At 47.5% G+C, this 17,634-nt stretch overlaps 1 protein-coding gene across 2 annotated transcripts; it reads right to left on the reverse strand.

Moving 5' to 3' along the window:
• Nucleotides 1-727: 727 nt before the first annotated feature.
• LOC144142876 (uncharacterized) lies at nucleotides 728-11,000 on the reverse strand. Of its 2 annotated transcripts, XM_077674697.1 has the most exons (3): nucleotides 10,638-11,000; nucleotides 7,135-8,624; nucleotides 728-1,099 (listed from the first exon to the last, which is right to left on the reverse strand). In XM_077674697.1, exons 1-3 carry the CDS (start codon nucleotides 10,920-10,922, stop codon nucleotides 1,063-1,065), a joined length of 1,812 nt encoding a protein of 603 aa, XP_077530823.1. In that variant the 5' UTR covers nucleotides 10,923-11,000; the 3' UTR covers nucleotides 728-1,062. The 2 variants fall into 2 exon arrangements, with proteins under 2 accessions (XP_077530823.1, XP_077530825.1); XM_077674699.1 differs by lacking the exon at nucleotides 7,135-8,624.
• Nucleotides 11,001-17,634: the final 6,634 nt, after the last annotated feature.

Genomic DNA, 17,634 nt, shown 5'->3' on the forward strand with positions numbered 1-17,634 from the left:
ATCAACGCAACAAGTTTGCCCAGGATACAGTAGTAATTATTACGTTGTACTGTTGGCGTCTTCAATGCAAATACAGTCTTAATTCCCCTTTTGATACTGATCTGGCGCAATAGCATGCAAACACAGACATACTGTTCCTCAAACGGATCAATGCTATGGGAGGCGCCTATGATCGGTAGATTTTCCTATTGAGGACTGTCCCCTTATACTATGCTCTTCCTCACTGCGACCAGCATCGTCGTTCCGGGTATCGCTTGAGTATAATAGCGTGTCTTAGCTAGTAAATGAGTAAATATTATGATGACTACGTGGCGTGCGGCACGTGCGTGCATGAAGGAATATTTTTGCTTCGAGGCCGCATACATCACCTGCCGTGTTGATGTTGAATCGTAGTGACGCCACCTCGCCCCAACCGCTGACTGTCTCATGAAGCTCTGCTCTTCCCCGCCGGTGATTGGGTCCTCCTGTTCTAATAACATCAGAAATCGGGACATCGCCACCTAATCGGACATCGAGGTAGCGATGTCGCGATGTCGCAATGCAGTAATGGAGCCCCATGGCAACATTTAAGCTGCGTGTCAGGTGCCATTTGCCTAATACAGTTTTCCTTTTTACCGGTTTGTATGAAATACACTTGCCCCAAGTTGAATGATGGACTTGTTGTGAAAGTTGTTTGTGAAAGACTTGTTGAAACAACACTGAATCTCACACGGAAAATAATGGGCAGCCGAAGTCATCAAAACATTTTATTACGCAGCAGAGCTTTTTTAATGGATACTGTGATAGAGTTTCTTGGAAGGGACCAAAAAAATTGCACAAAATGGGCGCACAAAAAGCAAATAAAGATATCTTCCCAATGGAGCAGTGATATTTATCTTGCTGAACACCACAAGCAAAGTTCTTGGTCTTCCAAATTTCTCCTTAGGATTGGTTAATTTTAGCATCCTGCTTAGTTCATGCCTCTAGGGCGTTTATTCACTTCACGTTTTGGTTTATTTTTGAAGCAAAACGTCCCGCATGAATTGCACTTCGTTCTCAGGCTTTGCATCCCAAAGGCCACCTTCACCACTTTGCGCCGGCCATGGGTTCGAGTTCAAGACTGCAAAGAAAAAAATAGAGCAGACACATAACAATTAACAGAGCATAAGTTAAAGTTACCTATTTCGCGTTAGAGTTCCCAACAAATCTTACCTTAAACCGAAACTAGGAATCGAAACGTTGTTTTCTGACTGAGGTTATAGCATGTCGGTATTATATATATGTATAGGTACGGGGAAAGAACTTTCTATCTGTCATTAAACTTCGTCATTGTATGACGTCCATGAACAAAATTTGTAATTTTTTATGTGTACAGACGGCTGTTTCATGAGTTGCACAAATGACTAAACGTGAAAGCTTAAAACGTCGCCTTGGTTTCGTTCAAACGTAATTCCAATGACTTTACTTAGGTATGCATTGTGGGTATATAATAACACGCCGGGTTTTGTGCTAGGCTGTCGATACTGGATTTGATCATTGGAAAGCTATCAACTTCACGCAAACGAGTAAAAGTTTTTATAAGTTAGTGTAGGAGAAAAAGTATATAATTGCCATTCTGAAGGAAAAAATGCGCGCTTTTCGTGTGCAATGACTGATCAGAGAACCTGGGGCATGTTTTCTAAGAATAATAAGGCAGAAAGCATTCAGTATACGAACGTTATATACCATGTATCGACAGAGCTTCCCTCTTACCTGCCGCTGTGTCCGAGTGGCTAAGGCGTTGCGCTGCTGAGCACGAGGTCGCGGGTTCAATTCTCGGCACGGCGGCCGTTCTTCTGATGGAGGCGAAAAGCTAAAATACCTGTGTAGGAGATTTTGGCGCGCGTTAAAGATCCCCAGGTGGTCAAAATCAATCCGGAACCCTCCACTACGGCGCGCCTCATCACCTGCGTTGCATCGGTGCGTTAAACCCTACAATCATCTTCCCCTCTTGCCACTGGCTCTCCTGCGTTTTCTGTTCTCAGTATGCAGCACTTGTAAGGAAGCCTTCCCTTGAGACTCAAGTTCTGCTTCAGGTTACTTACTTGAAACTAGTTAGAAAATTATGCTGCCGAGTATTGTTTGAAGAAATTGCGTTTCCACATGTTCACCACTGATGATGTCGAAGGTTTACCTCAATATTTCAAGCAGGGGTTCTTAGCGCTTACTGAAATATTCTATTCACATATGTCTGGGTTCTATGTCTGCCTTAGACTAATTCGGTCCGGAATAGGAAATCTGGGTTCATACAACAACACAACGTTAATCGGAGTAATCTCATAGTTTGTTGCAGTGGTGGATGCAAGATTTAGTTGCCGTGGGACGAAAAGAGTGGACAATCAAAAACAATGGGCAAATACACAAAATGAAATTTAAACCGCAATTGCTGAAAATAAAAAAAAAATGTCATGGAGTGAGCGTCCACTACGCAATCTTCGGGTGGTTTACTGAAACTACTTCCACCACTTGCATCTTAATAAGGTTTTAGGGATAGAGATATGTTCAGCGGTCGTCTAAGCCAGTATTCTAATGGCATTGCTGCGTTAAAAACACTGCGAGTGCGAGTCAATCTATACTGACTGTAGCAAGAATAAGTGTCTAAGTCATCGTTTACCCATTTTTGTCTCCTAACTATGAACATTATGCGGAGTGCGGGAACGTCTTCTTTGCCCTTCTGAATGTCAATGGTTTCTCGCCTACATCAGCATGAAACCATGGGGATTGCTCTTTGGGCAAGACCTAATCGCGTACGAGTGGGGCAATGTGCGCCACGCACCAACTAACGTACTCACACCTTCAATTTCGGCTCATCCATTTCATAGCATCTCGATTGAACAAGAGAATCAGAAAGGTTTGTGTGAAGCACCTGGGTTTAAATGAAAATTTGTCGAAATTCAAAAGCGTTACCTAGTTTTTGTGTGTTGGTAGAACATTCGTGACAACAGAAAACTCTCACCTTCATAAACATGTGCACCTTTACCGCTCATGGCAGTCCTTTCAACAGTGATTAATCTGTAGTTATTTAGCGAAATGTAAAATTTTTTTGCGCAGCTAATATTGGGGTGGAAGCTTGCTTCGTACAGAGTTTCAAGTCTCGCACGCTGCGCGACGAGGCTCCTGAGCCATGGAAACTATCCCATACAAATGCATGGGGAATAATATTTGACAGGGAATTACACAAAACATATTCGAAATCCTGGAAATATATTTTAGACTTTTCCTCTTCACGTTGCCTTCGTGCTTTATGCCAAATATCACTTTCTTGAAGTGATTTTGCTAGGTTCCTGAGAGAGCGGAATGTTGAGCGAGAAAGCTGGGTATGAAAATCCTGCCTGATGTGATAGTGCATGGCTTAAATGGGAACACTTCTTTGTGGTTCTGCTCCCTTCCACTTATCTTTCGATGTGGCAAGGAAAAATTTTCGAAGTCACTTAACACCATCACGTGCCTCCTACACCGACTATATCGAGGGAAGTTCCTGGCTATGTCGTTATGGTTGTGACGTCGAGGGCAGAATTAGCCTTTCCCGCCATTGCTGTAGCTGCTAATGCTTTGGTACCGGTGCATGGAATTATTTGCAAACTCTTATTTTCATCGAGTGCACTAATATGTTAAATTGCTTCTGTACTTTGGTAAATTTAGTGCACAAAAATAAATGGAATGGTGTTTTATCGTCATGGTAAAGAAGGAGAAAGCTATGAAGCAGGCATATTATTGGAATAAAGATAAGGACAGCAAGATAGGACGATCGAATCATGGAAGGAACCAGTGGGTTAGAAAACGAGAGCGACTTGTAGGCATGGGGAAAAACCCAGCTGACAGATGTAAAGCAGAAAAAGGGCACTTTAACGCATTTTAAGAAGTTTGGAAACATGCTTCGAAAGAAATGCCTCGTTGTAACTCGGTCGGTGCAGCTCGACAGTCACCCCGAACAACGGCATGACACGCGTATAGAATCGCGACGTACGTGTTACCCTACGTGCTGGACTCGCAGGATGAAGATATTACTGCATTTGGTGACGTGTATAACGTACGAATAAACGACGGTATCGTGGCACCTACAGTGTATTATATCTTACGGGGAGGCAGAAATGTTCAGGGCTGCTTGCTAGCCTGAGTTAGTGAATATGACACTACCGCAGTTATCACAGTCGGTAATTTCGATGTGAATGTGTCGGGACCCAAAATGAAGGGTCTTACGCACCTGATGTTGGAGAATTTGGATTGCAACGCCTCACTGACCAGGCCAAACCGACCGCCCAGCGGCATACATGCAACGATTTCAGATTATTCAGTATTGCTAGTACTCAAGAACTATCATACTGCGGTTGCGAGTATGATGACCTCTATACAACGTAGTAACCACACTGTTAGTGTGACCGTGTTTGCTAAGTGGCAATGAGGGATGCAATATATTCTTTACCACACGTTCTCTTTCCACAATGTTTGCAGATCCGGCGGTGTCCCACCCTGATTGGCGCAATAGGCTTGAGTATTTTGGTTGGTTTAGTTGTATCTCGCCTCTCGTTCACGCCTCCTTTAGCACGTTTTTTTTTAATTTATATATAAAGAAGTAAAAACTGAATGCTGAACTTAAACAGTGGTGCTATTTAGTTGTTCAGGTACTGCCTCAAATGTATCCAAGATTTGCTTTGCGTTGACGAAAGCTGATATTTAGGAGCCACGTGGGCAGTTTTAGCCGATTAGAAAGGTGTCGCCTGTAGACACATTGCGTCTATGGTCTTTTTAAGGCAAATACTCCCGAAACAGGCCCTCAACGAGCGCCAAGAGAGTTAAGATTGCAAAAAAGAAGACCGTGTTAAGGCGAACAACAAAGCCCGCCGGGTATTCGAATATGCACTCCACACATAAAAGAGCACCACTGATACACATAAATGGGACAATCTGGTAGGAAGATAACAGGTTCTAATAATTTTACGGCCGGAGTCTTAAACAGGAGGAGTCAAGTTTTGAAAAGCCCGTCTATTATGCTCGGGGAGTATACATACGCAGTGCATTTGGGAACGTCGAAACGGGGACGATGTACAAAGTGGCCTGTTAGCCTGGTGTTCGTAACTTTTCTGTAGGATGGCATCAGGCTTGCCTAATATCTTAATTTAGAAAAATTGGGGACATTGGGGAATTGCATTTCAAAGGTTAAACGACTTCTGTCGCCGCGGCTGAGTTACCGAAGCACGTCCGTGCTATCCTGAACATATTTTTTGAGGTATGAGGGAAGCTTAGTTGTTGCCATAACTGTTCTATTGTAGCCTGGGTAGGATACTAAAGACGCAAATTCTGGACTAATTTAGGGAACCACGCGGTAGAGGTTTGAAACGTCTGTCTGTGTGGGCGAGGGAGGGGGGGAATAGTCATATCCGACTGCTGTTATCTTTTTCGCACGAAGACGCCTACTTATTGTTAATGTAACGCTATTGCCTTTTTAAAGCGTAATCTTCGTAAGTTTCGTATCGTTTCGTATGTTTACCGGAGTAAAAATCTTCTGTGCCTCATCATATTCCTAAAGCCTCTTGGGGTGTCACTGGAACCTTTAGCCGCCTCAACTAACGTGATATCACTACACTTATATTACGATCTGGTAAGAATGGGCGTGTCTTTTAAATGACAGAAATACGCTGCAACCTATTTGTGACAGAATTTTATGGGGATCGCCGCAGCTGCTGGTGTACAACAATCGTTTCATAAGTTTCTGTAGCTAGCTCTGGATAGTAGCAAAGGCAAAAGAAAAAGCTCTCTCTAAGAATTCCTTCCCTCCAAAAGGATAAATTTGGTTCCATTCGGCATGAGCTTGTCGACTAATGGGCAAACGGAAAGTAAGCAATCTTCTTTCTTTTTTGGATTATGGGGTTCAACGCGCTGACGGTATACTGAGGGGAGGAAGCGTGCCGTAGTGGATTGATGATTGATTTGATTGTGGGGTTTAACGCGCCGACGCAACGGAGGCGATGAGGCGCGCCGTAGTCGAGGGCTCCGGATTAATTTTGACCACCTGGGAATCTTTAGCGTGAGCCAAAATCTGGTACAGACGAGCGTTTTTGCTTTCCGCCTCCATCAAAAAAGCGACCGCCGCTGCCGGGAATCGAACCCGCGACCTCGTGCTCAGAAGCACAAGTGCCGTAGTGGAGAGCTCCGGGTTAATTTAGACCACCTTGGCACCTTTAGCGTGCGCCGAAATCCCGAACAGCAGCGTTTTTGCTTTTTGCCAACGACAATCTTCTTTTACGGTCAATATAACTAGGGACTACACCTTCAGCGCTTTCAGCAAAGGGCAGGAACTTGTTTATAGTTAGCGCTGTAGCTGATAATTCGTGAAGTTTTCGTGAAATGCGAACAATATTTATATATAATAGCGCGGGAAAGCAAAGTCCTGGTTTGGCGACCCTTCAATTTTAAGATAAATAATTAAAGGAGACACAACTCGCTACTTTATGCTCCGCTTTTTGATTGGTAGATGACTACTATAACGTACATGTTGAAAAATATTTCTTGTTGCCAAACCATTTAATAATACATTGGTACTGTAAACCAAGCTTTGAAGACGCACTAAAATCGGTTTTGACTGAGGGAGTGAGTGAATGAAGGAGTTAGTCAGTGAGTGAAAGAATGAGTGAGTGAGTTCTTAGTGTTCAGAAAAGGGGAAACCAGCGAGCAGAACGCAGGACAAGAGAAGGAGGCACACTCCCCTTTTCTGAACATTATGAACCAACTAGCCCAGCAATTCACTCTCTTGAGTTCTTAGTGAGCCTGGCGGCATATTTTTGCGACGTGTGCCAGCAATTGCTCCGTCTTCGCATCCCCTTTTTAAAATTATTCGCGGCCTGTCACCACAGGTCATACAGGTTTGCGCCATTCAAAAAGGGAAGGACAGGAGCAAAATGTCTCGCCTAGTGATCCGGCGTTCGTTTGGGTGTAAACATTTCTCAAAAAGGCTTGCTGTGCCTCTTTTCTTCCCTTTTCTATAAGCAACGCTGGGCGCTACTTTACATGCTATAGGAAGTCCATGAAAAATTGCCTTCCTTGTGTGAGCGAGCCATTAGCGAAGAGTTGGTGTATTGAGTTAATTGGAGAGTTCACTTAAAGCGCAGGATTGCTCACCTGAAACTGATTCGGCCACGGTGGACGAAGCCATTTCTCTCCAGATCTTCCCAATCTAAAAGTGATTCAAAAATAGGAAAATAGTCGTTTTGCGATTTCACTGGCTTTAAAAAGCATCGGTTATTTTCACTAATTGTTGCCTTACAGTACTCCAATTTCTTGAGATTCTCTGGATGAAGAATGCAAAGTTTTATAATGAATTTAAAGGGCCACTCCAAAAAGTCATCTAGTTTTCCTTTGTGCAGTCGAAAGAGGAAACCATGGTGGAAACTTGAATGGACATCTACAGACACGCAGTAACCTCGGAGGTATACCGGGTCAACCGTTTCGACCTCGCCGAATAATGCAGTTATTGACCGTTGCCTTCGTGACCCATATTTCTGAAATGTCCAGGTGTGCGTTGTGGCCTCGGTATTAATAGAGAGGTGGTGGGAAAAAATATCACGAAGGAGATGCCTGATTCGATCGCCTTGGGAATCAATCGCCTTTGATATGCTTTCAAGCTTAGAATTCGTTGCACGATCTCTGTCTCCCATTGTTTCTCTCAATGCGGCTAACTGCGCCGACAATTCGCCTCTTGTTTCAGAGTGCCCGTTGCTTATTGCATCTCTGAACGCGTCAAACTGCGATGCCACTTCAGCCTTCGTTTGAATGTGTCCGTCTCCCATTGCTTCTTTGACCGAGACGAACTGCGCAGCAAGTTCCGCCCTTGCTTCACTATTTCCCTCTTCCATGGCTTCCCTGATTGCGTCCAATCGAGCTGCAAGCTCCGCCCTTGCTTCACTATTTCCCTCTTCCATGGCTTCCCTGATTGCGTCCAATCGAGCTGCAAGCTCCGCCTTCAATTCAGGTTGTACGCATTCTATTGCTTCTCTCAGTGCGGCAAATTGCTCAACCATTTCCCTGTGACCTATTCCGATTTTAATAGCCTGCTTTACAGCTTGTTCCACCGCCTCAATTTTTTCCATTAATCTGTAACTCAGGGCTTGTTGATTAACACTGCCGTTGGGCCCACAATCGTCAAGCTGATCACTTTTGCCAGATAATTGATTCTGGATTGTGCTGAGGCTTTCGTGAAGAAGCCTTTGTCTCGAGTGTCTATCGTCCATATTTCCATCATCAGATGGTGTTGCGGAGATGGCGATTTTAAATGCGCGGCTAATTTCTTTCAGCCGGGCTTGAACCGATGAAACAGCCATTGAGTTAGCGTTGGGTATTCGGCGACCACGCTTGGTAACGTCTGAGCATGTCACACTGAGAGGCTCCTGTTCTTCGGACACTGTGTGTCTCGATGGTATTGCAGCTCCACTGGGTTCTCTTGAAGCATCGCAGTGAGATTCCAGATGAGTGCAGACGTCGCTGGCAGGGATTTCTGCAGAACATTTAGGACACCTCGCCATGTGGTGCCCACACTCATTGTGAAAGTGCTTGGAGATCTCCGCAGCAGCCGTGATGACGTTACATCCATTGGTGTGATTCCAGCATAAAACCTGCACCACAAAAGAAGTTGCATTAGGTAATATGGCAGTTTTGCTTTCTTTGAATTAGGGCAACTTTTAGATTACTACCAAATTTACTTCTGTGAAAGAATTGTTGGACGTGTGCAGGCAATGTTCAAAGGCGTCCTCATCCCCCAGATAATATGTTCCTTCTTAATCTCGCATATGTGGTATATATGATTTATGTAAGCCCTCTCCCCTATCCCCCTATTCCTATGTTCTCTTTCCTCCATATCTCTCCTCCGCTACACCAGCAAACGTTCCGGTGTCTGCTCCTAGGCGAGAAAATTTACGCCTGCTGGTGGCCCTTCCTTTCTTTCTGTAGCGCAATACATACGTACATACATACATACATACATACATACATACATACATACATACATACATACATACATACATGCATGCATACATACATACATGCATACATACATACATACATACATACATACATACATACATACATACATACATACATACATACATACATACATACATACATACATGCATGCATGCATACATACATACAGAATAAGGGTTGGCAGTCAAGAAAACCTCGGAAAGCAAAGGGGGGAATGCGTTGGGCTATAGAAAGATATGAAGAATTTTTTGAGTCACAAAGAAAGTGGTGAAAAAATGCCTGCCGGGTGGGATCCGAACCCACGACCTCCAGAATACCAGTCTGGTGCGATAACCGCACCAGACCGGTTATCGCACCAGACCGGTATTCTCCGTCTCTGCTACACCGTCTCTCCGTCTCTGCTACTGGCGCCTCGTAAATAAGAAAGGGTTGTTATTGTTCAGAGTGATTTTGGTTCCCGCTCGCAAGCTCCAATGTTGTTTAATTGACATTCCTTGTTTAAAAGAATATTTGTTTTCTATTATCCTCGCAACAGCTAGAGATATATCGGCAGCCGAGACAACACCACTTGCAATAGTTTGGGGGTTTTCCATCCACCGAGCGGTCGAGATACATTGTGACCTTCGCTCAAAGCGGTCTTAATAGCAGAGCTGTGGTGTTCGACGTCCGTAATGCATTCAGATAAGCAAACTTGTAGTGGTTTGACTTCATTGAAAGTAATCAATACATAAAAAGCACAGTGTCGTGCTGTAGATGTATTGGCTTTGCCGAAAACGCATAACTGATATGACATCTTTAAATGTTCGTGAAGAGTTCAACCGCAGCTGGATACGACGTGTGCCGTACGTCGCGGTGTTTTAGCTTGGGCAGCTGTCCGAGTTTAGGGAGTACATAATAACCCAACCCGCACGCGGATTTCCCCGATCAAGAACGTTCTCTTGCCTTCAACGCCCACTAAATATAAGAATTATAGATCCGGAAAGACCCAGCAACAAATCCACGATGGAAGGTGACATCTATCGCATTTTAGCGTTCGCTTAGTTCATATCTTGTCTTTGCCCCATTTAGCCGTCTCAGACCTCTGTTGGAGCAGCTAACTTTTGGTTTCAAAAAGGATGTACTCTACCTCTCTTTCTGGTGGGCTTAGAGGAATTGCAACTCTATCTTTTATAGATGACCGCCAGTTAGCAGTTTGTTTGAAACCGAGGCATTGTAGACTTATGACCATATGAAAAGGGAATTTGCCAATATACATCTGAGCACACTAAATCGGAAAATATAGTTCGTGCAAACCACAAAATTTCGCGGCTGTGGTGTATTATAAAAGTCCCAATTCCAAACTTAGTTACTGTCATGAAGCTGTGCGAAAATTCGGCCTGCATAAAAAAAAGAGTGCCAAGTGTGCGTTGCGGTTCATATTATCGCGTTGGAATTTCATTTGTGCGTGGCTGCACATCTCTTCTGAGCTGGCTTAGAGGAACTGCCAGTCTGTGCTTTATAGATGACCGCGAGTTAGCAGTTAATTTGAAAACGAGGCATTCTATCAGTTTTTATCGAGCTCAGAGGAACCGCAACTCTATGCCTTGCAAATGGCCCCCTGTTTGCAGCGGTATGCGAAGTTCCTTCTAATAATGTTGACCACCTACCTGTTTCGTCATGACGCTCTTGGCTGGACGTTCCGTCCAGGTGACTTCGTCATCCGAGCAGGTGTCTCCGTCCAGAGGGCAAGCCACCCTACCACTGCGCTCGCACTGGTCGTAGCACGATTTGCAGAAAAAGTGCTCGCAAGGGAGGAACGCTTTCACGCGTGGCACGAGTCCACATGCGCTGCATATTCTCGTCACGGGGAGAGGCTCGACGAAGAAGAGCGGTCTCCGGTCCACTCCCTCTGAGAAGCCCACCAGAGTGTACGGATGGCCGACCGAAGCCATTTTCTTGGTGTCGGCAACGCCCAGCAACGACTGCTGCGACTTTTGTTCACCGTGTGCGACTGCACTGAGAGGCGGACATTTATCTTGCATCCTTTCTGACGCAGTAGCGACCTTCGCTCGTACGTAATCTCGAGGTTTATCGGATTTCGATTGCGCGTGAGTACTCCATGCGGCTAAAAGCGTCCCGTCTGCTGTGCTTTGACACCCGAGGGTTCGCTGTTGGTGCAGGCCAGGTCGTGAGAATTGCTTTTTTTATTGGATATAACGAACGGATTAGAGAAAGAAGCAGCTTGTTTGATGGTTCATTCTGTCACTATAACTTCAAACTTAACTGAGCAGCCTACACCTGTTGTAAGGTCCACTCAGGACGTCAGTGGCCAGGCGTCCCGGCCTTACGCGTGAATGGATAGATCCCCGCCGCTCGGTCTAGAGGCACAACACTGCCAGCACTACGCTGTGGTCATCGTCAATTCGCTGCGGTGCGTTCGGGTGATGGCATATCTGGATTGCGAAAATGCTTCGGGAATAATCCTCTTTGCGAAGGCAGACGGCCTCGCCAAGTTCCGAGGATTGTGCGTGTAGCGGACAACAAAGGGGTACTTATCGTCGTCTGACCGCGCGGCAGCGGCGGCTTTCCCGCGAGATCCCTTTGTCGCGCGCCACCGTAGGAGCGGCTGCTTTTCGGTAGCCGCCGCATTTCCTCCCCAACCTTCGGAGTCATGTCACTCGGCGCCACGTGCTTTCTCACCTGCGCACAGGCAAATTAACACACTGGGATGCGATAAGGAAAAAGAGAAATCAGGCACATACCAACACGATAGAAGACATACGCGCATGGACCGAAGAATTATGCAACGACATAATGCACCATACAAAGAAACTTCAAATGCCTAATCAAACACCGGCGGTAGACAATCACTTGCTTGATCTCTGGGAAGCCTGGTGCAGCCTAATCCGGAGATGGAGACAGCAAAGACATAACAGGAAGCTTCGCTCAAGAATAGCCAAACTAAACCAGGAAGTGGCCCAGTACGCGGCGGACCTCAGCCACCAGAATTGGCTAAACATGTGTGAGAGCTTCAACGGAAGACTCACCACTTCCAAGACCTGGAACATCCTTAGATGCCTTATAGATCCCACCAAGAGCAGGGGAGAAAGTAACAAGACGATGCGGACTATCGTACATCAATACCCAGGCTCTGAAAACGACCTCATGTGTGCCCTGAAGGATAAATAGTTCCAGGCCACCCCCACGGATCCTGCACCACCATACACTGGATCTCCGAACTCCACTCTTGATCAGCCAATAACAACGGCTGAGGTGCGGGTGGCCCTGGCTAAGATCCGGCGGAACACCTCACCGGGTATGGACAAAATAACCAACAAGGCCCTGGCAAACCTAGACGACGCTTCCATCGGTGCTCTGACCTCCTACATGAATGAGTGCTGGACTGCCAGCATCCTCTCGACTGCATGGAAGGAGGCAGAGGTGAAATTTCTACCAAAACCGGGCAAGACGCCATGCGTCGACAACCTCCGCCCGATCTCCCTCGCCTGCTGCGTCGGGAAGGTTATGGAGCACGTTGTTCTAGACAGGCTGCAAGGATATTTAGAAAGAACTGAACAAATGCGACATACGATGTTCGGGTTTCGTCCGCAACTTTCAACACAAGACATCCTACTGCAACTGAAAACCGACATCTTCGAATCGGCCAATAAGACCACGCCCAAGCCCACCCTCACGTTAGACCTCAAGGGGGCCTTCGACAACGTGGCTCATGCCGCCATCCTAACGAACCTCAGCTACCTCGGCTGGGGCGAAAAAATGTACGGATACATCCACGACTTTCTTACGGGCCGGCAAGCTGTCATCAATGTGGGCGACCTGCGATCCGACCCCTTGAAATTGGGAAGTAAGGTACGCCGCAAAGCGCTGTCCTGTCTCCAATACTTTTCAATACAGCCCTGATAAACCTGCCAAAAGAGTTGAACAAAATCCCGGACATTAAGCACGGCATTTACGCCGACGATATCACTATCTGGGTAACCAAAGGGTCGGCAGGAACCATGCAGGACCACCTCCAACAGGCTGCAGACGTGGTGAATGCCTACGCCAAAGGGTGTGGTCTCCCCTGCGTGGCTGAAAAATAGGAGCTTGTCATGGTGCAAAAACGCCGCCGAGATACAACCACGGACATCTATATCACGTTGGATGGGACCAAAATCCATCCCACCCCAACCATCAAAATACTCGGCACGATATACCAGGCAGATTGCAAAAACACCCAACTATTAAAAAAACTAGACTCGTCCACCGCCCAAATCATCAGGATGCTTCGCTGCATTGCCAGCCGGGACAGGACGCACCGGAACAGGAGCTGGACGAGCACGTGCTGGAGCTCCTCCACTGGAGACGCCAGACACGGGCCTGCCGGAGACCTCTGCGTCGGAAACAGCTGGAGGACGACGGCGAAGGAGGACGCACCGAAAGGTCGCGGAGGGCAGGCGTCACAGAGACCTGTTTCTGTACCCGGGCACCAACTGGCGCGGCTCGGGCAGCTCGGCGCGCAAGCTCAACGAGCTCGGGCACAACTCGCGCGCCGACCGCTGCTGCCGCGAGCACGACTACTGCCCGTTCACCATCGAGGCGTTCCAGAAGTTCCACCTCTTCAACTACAGGCTGCACACGCTCAGCCACTGCGAGTGCGACGAGAGGTGAGCTCGATCGGCATGGGTCGCCAGGGAAAACTTTCTCACTTGTCTCCGGAGGCCTCCGCGCCGTTCACTGTAGGTTTACTGACAGAAGTTGGGTAGGAAAATAAATGGGGTAAGCAGGGCATTGAACGCAGATCAGTCTCTTCGTTATCAAGCAAAACCAAGACGGTTGTGTCCCACGCGGCTACACACCTTCCACCCCACGTTATACTACCCCCTGTGCAAATACTGCGGCAGCCAAGCTACGCTATACCATATGGTTTGGGCGTGCCAGTCAAACCCAGACCTTGATCCAATCCCTAATGCAACTTACGAGCAGTGGGATAAAGAGCTTTTCAGCTCAGACCTGAGTAAGCAGCTTTGGCTCGCTGAAAGGGCGAAGACGGCAGGCCGCACCAACGGAGTCCTGGACTGAGGACCCCTACCACGATCCCGCTCGACTTCACTGTTAATAAAGTTTGCTCCTTCTGCTCCTCCTCGACCCGATGGCGGTGGCGCCTAATTGAATATTCGGCAAATGGCGGAGTGACAGCTGTCTACGTTATTTTGGGCTCTCCCTTACGCGTGTATGATTCCTAGAGGGGCGTTCCCGAGAGAGGGTAATACCAAGGTGTTATAAGGCCGAACTTAGCCGTTAAAGAGCGTTCTTGTCGGAGCTCTGAGCAAGGCAGTTCCCGGTGAGGCAAGAGTCTCGACCGTTGAAGCTAAGTTGGGATTTCTGAGCCCCGTAAACGAGGGGTAGACTTGAGGACCACGTCGGAAATTTAGGGTACAGCTGTGTACCGGGCAGCTAGAAAGGTCCTGCCGTGGGAACAGAGTCCCAGCCATCGTCGTCGCTCGAGCGGTTTGAGTACACTCCGAGCATAGGAGAGCTAGACGGAGTTGAGGCTCTCGAGTGACTCGTGCGCACTTGTAGCTATAGCGTCTAACTGAAGTTTGAAGTTTTTCCTTTCTTTTAGTCATTCATCCAGTTACTATAACGTAAATAGTTGTAGACGAAGTCTTCGTTCCCCTTTATCGAATCAAAACGCCTCAAGTTCGTCAATTCAAACACCATCTCCTAGAACAACCACACCATCGCCCTCCCAGCATCCTGCCAAATCTACCGGAGCCCGGACGTTTGGGTTCTTGTTCGGCACCGGACTTCGGGGAAACGAACATCATCAGTCTTTACTCCTGTTATTACGCCATCATGGATACCTACATCCCATCAGTGGGTGTATCTCCTGACTGGCTAGGTTTGTCTTACGATCGAACTTGAGTTCTTCAAGCTTAAAGGTAGACTGAAGTGATTTGTAAACATTGCGGGATTACGAGCACAAATTATAGTCTGGAGTCTGTAGGCCATGTTTCTACCGGTCTCGCTGCGTTTACGCGACTTTATTCACCAGGAAAATCAATTCGAAAATGTTGTTCTCCTATTGCATCCTCGCCCATTTTCTGTGCTGTTTTGTATGACATCCGAAAAAAGTGACTTGGCTTGACTGCGCTACTGCACGGCTCGCCTACTTTCCGGCAGGGTCAGTCAGCCCAGTGTTTAGTCCGCCGGCCGCCGACGGGTAGTCGCAATTCGTTCGCTCAGTTGAAGCTAAGCCATGACCCGTTTGTAATTGGAAGAATGTGGCTTTCTTTAGTTTGTTACTTTGTACACTGTATCAAGCTCCAAGTCCATGTCACTCCACACAAGCGCCGCACGAGTGCACATGCGACGCTTCGTTGTCTAGTACGCTAGTAGGAAAATCTAAGGCCAATTTAAGGGGGGACAAAAGTCAGCAAAATCATATACATATTATGTGAATAAAAATAACCGAAACTTTTACCATACAGGGTAAAACTAGGGTGCAGGAAGCCCTTTTTTGCACGGGGTGAACAAGCAAAGCAGCCAGCAGCCCGACCGTACATCTGCGAACGCTTTTCCGTCTAAAAAATGCAATTGCTAGGCATGAGATACTCTGGAAATTTCAAGGACGCTGACTGAACAAGCGCTATCCAAAAAATAGTCATCTAAGCAACTTCAAATGCCAAAACTAAATAAAAATATAAACTGGTTATACATTATATACCTTATATTTCCAACGCCGGCAGTGCTGGCTCGTGGCAGAGTGGTCTGGAGCGCTATCCTCGACTGATGAGAAACATTTAGCGGTACTTTATCGGGCCACGCTCCGCACCATCACTGGACTTCCCAGGCATACCCGCGCATCGATGGTCTAGAAAGGGCTGCTCCTATGCCGCCCATCGAAGAGCTCCTAGCGGAAACCATCGGACATGACCTTCGGCTTACATTAACGCCACAGGGGGCTGCACTCTCCGTCTGGGGCTTGCGCATACTTCCGACAGTTTCGTCGGCCTCACCCCCGCCACCCCCTTGGTCACTCCCGCCTGTCACAGTGGCCCATCAGCGAACTGATATCCCCGTACCCGACAAGTTACCCGTGAGAAAGTCCTTCAGCACGTCCTGGCGAAAAAATTGCCACATGAAGTGAACATTTATGCGTACGCCAGCCTTTCGCCTTCCAATTTGGGTCTGGCCTGGTGCTGCCCTGCTCGGCCGGACATGGAAGGCTCTGTCATTCGGTCAGGACACCACTCGTATCCCTTGGAAGTAGAACTTCAGAGCATCCTTAGCGCAATGGATCCCCTGACATACAGCGTTGCAACGTCGCCCCCTCCATGCTTTCGATTTCTCATGGACTCCCATCAGGCACTTCAAGAACTTCGCAAGCCCTTCAGTGATCACCCAACTACAACACGTGATCGCCATTCTGATCGCCATTCTAATCAAATACAACACGTGGTCGCCATTCGGGCTCGCAATGGAACCACTACCCGTTGGGCACGGGTGCCGGGTCACTAAGACTCGCATAGGGGCGACCCGGCTGCACACGTTGCACCAAGGGAGTGTCTCGCTAGTACCCCTCCCCTGGACGACGACGCTTCGCGCCCTTCTCCTGACCCGCACCTTCAAGTTGACCGCGTACGCCATGCTCGGAAGTTACGCGTCCGTTACTCCAGCTGGCTACCTGGCTCTGGCTCCTCCGATGCCTCACTCTGCGGAAATCTTCATCAACAAAACTACTGCTAACGCAGCCCTCATACCCCACATCACGAGAAAATGGATTCACCCGGCAAGATCTCCACCTCCTTACTGCCCCTGCTGTCAAACGTCGGCGTTCGCCACACTCAACCACTTAATTTGCGCCGCATTTCCTGTGTACCACCCGATACTCATCAACGCTTTGCCACGTGATGCCTCTCAACCCGCAACCTTTCGAAGACCATAATTTTTGAATAACCATAATAAGAGCGTGGTCTCTCAAGATTAGTGTAAGCCGGGGCGTACGCAGGCCGTGGTAGCTGACTTGACTGCACTCTACTGATCCCAACCCTAGCCTGGCTTTGCTGACGGCAGTGATCTCTTCTATGGCGTTCAAGGACCCACCATTTGTGCTACTTGGCTACTCCTACCTGCCTCTTCCGCCTCCTCCCGTATTTTGGTCGCATGGCCTTCCCTTCAAATAAAAGATTACAACAACAACTGGAGCGCTACATATGCTATTTGCAAGTAGCAAGTTCGAATCCCCGAGAATACATCTTTTTTTTGTTAGTTCATTTCTTCGTTAGTTCATTTCACCATTTTTGGGCCGTAACCTGCACTACTCCACGAGCGAGTTCGCAGAACGCGCAGACTGACTTTGACGCGCTAGCGAGTCCTCACTGGCGTGCCGTTGCCATAAGCCCCGACTGCTTGCCAGCAGTGGGCATAGGCTAGAATCAGCAGACCCTTGGCCCGGCACGAACACGCTTTTTGCGATACGGGCATGAGTAAGGCAAGCTCCAAACGAGGGAAAAAAGAGCATGGCATTTGAGCGTCTGCGGTGACACGGAGGACGTTCATCAACTGCGTAGGCCTCGCTAGTGATTGCGACGATTCAAAGCAGTCCTGGTAGGCTTATGTGATGCATATTATACCTGACAACACGACAGAAGCGTGGTA

The sequence above is a fragment of the Haemaphysalis longicornis genome, unplaced genomic scaffold (assembly GCF_048455015.1).
Source record: "Haemaphysalis longicornis isolate Haplotype H1 unplaced genomic scaffold, Haemaphysalis longicornis Haplotype H1 scaffold_6, whole genome shotgun sequence".
Classification (NCBI taxonomy): domain Eukaryota; kingdom Metazoa; phylum Arthropoda; class Arachnida; order Ixodida; family Ixodidae; genus Haemaphysalis; species Haemaphysalis longicornis.